At 41.5% G+C, this 6,518-nt stretch overlaps 1 protein-coding gene across 1 annotated transcript; it reads right to left on the reverse strand.

Moving 5' to 3' along the window:
• Positions 1-74: 74 nt before the first annotated feature.
• On the reverse strand, positions 75-6,362 carry LOC306979518 (cadherin-like protein 26; the record flags this gene model as incomplete). Its single annotated transcript, XM_079578476.1, has 17 exons — positions 75-149; positions 270-434; positions 504-584; positions 770-853; positions 933-1,025; positions 1,117-1,235; positions 2,242-2,463; positions 2,569-2,793; positions 2,867-3,009; positions 3,256-3,566; positions 4,057-4,239; positions 4,552-4,683; positions 4,902-5,068; positions 5,137-5,278; positions 5,517-5,666; positions 5,810-5,932; positions 6,342-6,362. The coding sequence occupies 17 exons, from the start codon at positions 6,360-6,362 to the stop codon at positions 75-77; spliced, it is 2,436 nt and encodes an 811-aa protein (XP_079434602.1).
• Positions 6,363-6,518: the final 156 nt, after the last annotated feature.

Genomic DNA, 6,518 nt, shown 5'->3' on the forward strand with positions numbered 1-6,518 from the left:
GGTGCACCCCAGTGTTTGAGGACAGCTAAGTGTAAAGTTCAGTGCTGTGTAGATGGAAATTCCCAGTCTTTGATTCAATGGAAGAAGGCCGTAGTACCAATGGAGCCATCTCCATGTAAATGCACATCTGCTTCTGGCTTTTTGGTATTCTGTTGTGACATATTTTCATCAATTTACACTCTTTTATTTACAGAAACAACTTTCAGCAAAAGAACTTAAAACTTGTCGGCTAACATTTTTTGATGGGTTGTACAAATAAAAGCCAGTACATTGAATTCTGGACTGAGGTTGTGCAGAACTTTGTCAAAAGAGTCATTCTCTGGAATGAAAATGTCCTCCAGTTCTGAAAAGATGTCAATGTCTCCCTCCTCTGAGTACGGATGAGGCTCATAGTCCAGCAGCTCATTTGGCATTTCCTCAAGTGAAATTAACATCTGCGGACACAACATGGTCTTACACGTGCACTAAAAAGTTCAGGTTACTACACAAGATACACTACTTACTCTTTGAAGTAATTCCAGCACAGATTCATTCCACACGCCTTCAGAGGTGGAATAATCCATAAAATGGGTCTCTCTGGACACCTGCCCAATAAACAGTTTCATTAAGGGTCAAGTTCACAACTCGATAGAAACAATGTTTGCCTACTTGTTGGAACAGGTGTCCTCCTAAGCTTGTATCTGGATTTTCGACCCACTAAAACAAGAACAAGCTTTTGAAGCTGCAAGTTTGTAAGTCAAAGATGTCACTGAAGGGATTTGCACGGTACCTCAGTCCAGTCGTGAAAATTCTCAGAAACAACTTGTTCATTATATTCACTGAAGTGTGTGGTCACTGTGTTTTGCCCCATATTCTGTGAAGTTACAAAATGTTGTAGGTTATTGGAATAAAGCTGCCCAACAAACTTCATGCTGGCTGAATTAAAGCCATACCATATCTGCTGAAATTAGACGTTGACCTCCTTCATTTTGACTTGTAATTAGTTCATATTTATCATTGGACACAGTCTGCACATTTAGAGGTAGCTAAACAGAGAATATTGCTATATTAATTTCTGTTTGTGTGTGTTTTAACATTTAAACATACAATCAGCAATGACATTGATTATCTATGTACCTTGCAGTCTGTCCCTGGTTCCTCAGAGTGAAAAGCCAGTGTCGTTCCCTCAGAAGTTTCAAGGGGCAAAGGAGTGAACTCTTTCTTACAGGTGATCAAAAGAGCCAACAACAGTCCAGCTGCATAACACAGACAAAATGCATTGTTTTCCTTGTATGTCAATATGAACACAATTTATAATAAATGGACTGAACTTGTATAGCGCTTTTCTACCTTTATCAGGCCCAAAGCGCTTTAAGGAAGGAACCTGTCATCCATTCACTTTCTCATTCATAAACCATTGTACGCAGACATTTGAGGCAAGTAGGGTGAAGTGTCTTGCACCAGGGACTCAACGACTGCATTTGTGGGAGCTGGGATTCGAACCAACGGCCTTCCGATCACAAGACGACCCGCTCTACCAACTGCGCTACCGTCGCCCCAATCTGACAAAGTTGCTCACCATAAACGTTGCTTAACTAATATTTAAGCATAAAATCATAAGACCCAGTTGCTATTAAGTAAACCAACTGGCCCTACAATTGACTTAACAAAAGAAATATAAAGTAATTTTTTTCTTAAATCCCTCCCCTTTTTTTTTCATTTCAGCAACTAATCATAAATCCCTGGTGTCAGCCATCACTTTGACCAATGAGACAAGCTTTTGAACCGGTCTGTCAGGTCCAACCAGGAGACGAGGGGGAGGGAGCTTGTTTTTTGTTTACATTTGAAATGATCTCTCTCTCTCCTTACGTTGCAATCTTACAAACTATCACTTTAAAGATGAGGCTCTCTTTGTCACCCTTCACCTGATTTGAACTAAATTAACATGGCATAACCAATAAACATGTTGTGAATCAGTTAGTACTTAGTTGATTCAAGCGCTCATTATGTTTTCAGTTTTATATTTTAAGACATATTTCTTCACTCTTATTAAAACTTCTAAAACAACAATCTATCTGTTGGCAGATTTATATTCTCATATTGCCTCAATTGTTGGATTAGAGCTGCTACTAAAATCCTTCATGTTTGACCAATTCGAGTTTTTTTTAAAATTTTCTTTATAGGTGTTAAAATTATTAAGACACAAGTGAGCATTTATCAGGAGTATCCCACATTTAATCAAAACAGTAGTTGTCGTCTTACCCAGCAGTAACAGCAGAGCTAAAAACACGACACCAATGGCTCCTGAAGAAGCAGCGGTGGCGTTTTCTCTGCGGATCCGACAGTTGGGTGTGACAGAGCAGTCACAAACGATCACACTGAGGTTGTAAATGCCGAACTGTCCCTGCAAGTCCAAGACCTTCACACTGACTTTGTGTGGACCCACGTACACCCCGGGCTCCTTCACCAGGCCCACAGTGTAACCTAGTCAAAGTCAAGTCAAAGTGAGCTTAATTCATGAGATCATAACCAAATAGTCTAGTCCATCGTATGTTACTGCAGAACAAACGGCATGAACGAAATCCTCACCATATGCTGGGATAAGGCTCCACTTTTTTTCCACATCACCAAGCAGTTCAAATTTAAAAGGTCCTCCGAAAGGGTCCCCGTCCAAGTCAAAAGCTGTGATGTTAGTCTTGATGACGTCATCGGAGACGCACATGTCCACAAAGTCCACCTCTAGCTGTGGTACATTGTCATTCTGGTCCGCCACATGTATGTTCACTGTAGCAGTTCCTGTCATTGGTGGATCTCCTGAGCAGAGGAATCAATATCAGTTATACGTTTTTGGAAAAGATGATGAAAGCGAAAACATTTGAAGCATTACCATTATCGACTGCATAAATGAGGACTGTGTAGATGCCATTGACGACATGAGGAGACTCTCGGTCTGTGATTTTGACAGTTGTGATGTCTCCTGTTTGAGGGTCTATCTTGACCCAGCCAGCGGGATCATCACCTACTTTGTACCTACAGAATAAGAACGCAACTTAGCAGCTATTTGGCCAGGCCTAAAGTGCAACTAGTTAAAGAGATACAGTACTTCAGTTTTTTTTCACCACCCTCAAAAGAACAGCATGTTTTAGGATGATAATTGAAACCCACAGTAGAAGTGCCACGGCACAACACTGTACAGCCTGCATACTGCTCTATGCATCATAGATATATATTATATATTTTACTGTTGTACAGTTGTCTTGTCCGGGGTCTACTTACACAAAGTCACTTGTGTGGCTGGAGTCAGGATCCCGCGCAGTCACTTTCGCCACCTCAGTGCCAGCAGGTGAGTTCTCCTCCAACAAGACCTCCTTCACAGTCACGAGAAAAGCAGGCGCATCATTGACATCCTCCACTTCAATGGTGACTTTTACAGACTGCTGAGACGAAGTTGATTTGTCACCGCTGACCATGTCCACCTTCCACAGGCCAGAGGCAGTCTTCTCTTTGACTGAGCAGCTAAAAAATGGAGCCTCATTCTCCACCACAATGGCAAGATCTGTCTTCTTGACCTCTTCATAGTCCAGTGGCTAAGATGAAATGCATATTGTGTAAACATTAAAGGAACAGGCCACCGTTTTTTCCATACTGAGATATGTTCTTATCTGAGCTTAGACGAGCTGATGCGTACCTGTCTGGTCGTTGTGCGTGCCCTCAGTCACGCAAAATGGCCAAAGATGTTGTTAGCTTTTGGCCTCTCCCAATGTATTCCTATGGTAAGTTACAAGCGATCAAGCTCTTCCACGGGCACGCACAAAAAACAGACAGGTACGTATCAACTCGTCTAAGCTCAGGTAAGAACATATCTCAGTATGGAAAAACGGTGGCCTGTTCATTTTGACCACAAATGTTTTTTTTTTTTTTCATTTTTATCAACACAAAAAAATGTTCACCTTGTGTCTAGTCTTTTTACATATACCTGCATAGACTCATTCACGGATGCAGGTAATGATATAGTGTGTGGCAGTGGAGTGGGTGTAGCTGTAATATCAGGTATGCACGTACACATACAGGACTTACAGTCAGCACAGTGAGGATGCCGTCATTGGTCACTGGGTCTGTATCAATCTTAAAGCGCAGGCCGTCCTCTTCTTTGACGGTGTACTTTACTCTCCAGGCTGGGCTGTTGGGGGTGTCTCTGTCTGTCACATGTACCCTCAGAGGAGATGTCCCAGTCTCGCCCTCCTTTACTTTGCCACTTCCCTGTAATGTTAAGAGTATGGTGTTCACTAATGATATAAAAGCCTGTGGGACTGTCTATGCAGCACACACCCTACATACTGAGAATACATCACACTGCATTCAGACACAGTTCTCACAGACAGGCAACATATAATTACAGTAAACTGTTAGGGAGAGTTGTTATTCAATACTCTACTAGCCTCTTCTAGCCTACTATTTATAACATATTTGCATATAATCGAAGAAAGCTCACATTACATCTCAAAACTTGTTGATATTGATACTTCAAATGTTTGCTTTCATCATAAGTTTGTCTTGTTAGTGCAGTTTTACCGTTTGGCCGCTGATAATCGGTAGGTGGTTGTTTCCATCTTGGATCTGGATGACCACTGTGGTAGAACTGGACAAACTAACCGCATCACCGTGGTCTTTGGCCTCTACTAACAGTGTAAACTTATCAGTCTCCTGCATTTAAGCACATGGGAAATGCAGAATAAGGAAGAACGTTGTGAAATGTAGAGAAAGACTCTGTAGACAGTGCACATGTCAAGACAAATTAGTCATATATTCTTAGCACACGCGCCAAGTCACATGGTTATATTCTCATCAAGCAGCTGTAGCCATGGGCAAGGCACGTCATTTCATGTTTCTACAAATGCTACCAGGAGGCATGAGTTCAGTACCTCATGGTCCAAACAACCCCTGAATGAGATTTTGCCAGTCTCCTTGTCCATGAAGAACTGTGTGTTTTCAGTCTGTGGAGTCACCGATCGGAGTTCGTAGTGAAAAGTTGAATTGGGAGAGTCTCCCTGGTCTCGGTCAATGGCCCACACTGTCAGTATGGTGGCGCCTGCAAAACAGCTGCGCGTCACACTGTGCGTGCTACATATGCCATGTATTGTGTAATCATGAGTGTACCTTGGGCTGTTTCTTCTTGAATGGCGATTTCATACAAACTCTTTTGAAAAAGAGGCGGGTTGTCGTTGATGTCAGTTATAGTGATCTCCACTCCTAATTTTGTGTCTATGGAGAGGTCTGTTTTTCTGGCTTCAAATTTCAGCTGTGGATATAAGAATATTTATGATATATGTTGCAATAACTAAACCTTTGTTATACAATTTCTTAAATACTGGTCAATTTGCAGCTTTTGAACAAGGTCTTGTTTGTTGCATTTTTAAATCCAAGATCCAAACTTGTGTTGGTGGTAAAGCACTTTTCTGAGTGTATTTCTGCAATGCATGTTTCTCTTTTGAGAAAATACTACAAAAAGGTACAGATGTTTGACAGATGTTTGATACCTTTAGCACATCCCTCTCTTCGTAGTCCACTGGTTTGTGCACATAGACTATACCAGTTTCCTTATCGATGGAAATGACCCCCTTGGGGTCCTGGTCCACTCCTTCTCCATACAGATCAAAGTAAACCCGATATTCCCTCTCAAGGTCAATCTGTAATTCAGGACAAAACATTCAATCCTGAAGAAATTACTGTAGTGCAGCATAACCACAGTGCAGGTATGAGGTAAAAATACTTGTTATTTTGTTCAATGTGAGAGGGGAGCTTGCACTGCATTCAAAGTTTGTGTACTCACTTTTCCCAGCTTGTAGGGGAATGGGCCAGGGTGTTCCTCCTCAATGGCGAAAGAGTCTATGATCCAAGCCCTTTTCTGACGATGCTGGTGCTGCAAACAGGCTGCTCTCGATAATAGGTAAACCTATGGGAATTACACCATTTGTTCTTTACAATGCAGTGTAATATGCAAAGCAGGAGTGTCTGTCTAGACCCGCCTCCAAGACTCTGTAATTTACAGCGGGCGAAGTCAAGACATAAATTTTTACCATTCTTGTACTTGGCCGACCAGTTACTTGCTCATCTCATACTTTCAAAATATTCTACTATAAACAGAACAGAAACTACTATAATCATCTCAGTGGGGATTTTTTTTTTTTTACCACAATGGGCTCGATGATGAAGAGCAACTTGAAGAGGAACTTAATAACAAAACTTAAATTACATATTAATCTACGTACATGTCTTTAATACAATTCTGACAGAGAATATTAGTTGAAACTAGTATTATTCGAATGATTCATTATTATTTTCAAAGTTTTAATGGTACTTACTGTGAGGATGAAACGCAGCATGATTCGATCTGTTCTCTACCTGTGTGCGTTGCCCCAAAGCCTTTCCCAGGCAGTTAAAGCTATAGATCTTAGGCCCCTCCCCATCCGTCCACACTCCCACTGTACGACTGCCTTCCCTAATCACAGGTTATGCAGTGTGTGACCGACCTGTGTGAC

This window comes from Gobius niger (assembly GCF_951799975.1).
Source record: "Gobius niger genome assembly, chromosome: 20".
In the NCBI taxonomy this organism is placed as follows: domain Eukaryota; kingdom Metazoa; phylum Chordata; class Actinopteri; order Gobiiformes; family Gobiidae; genus Gobius; species Gobius niger.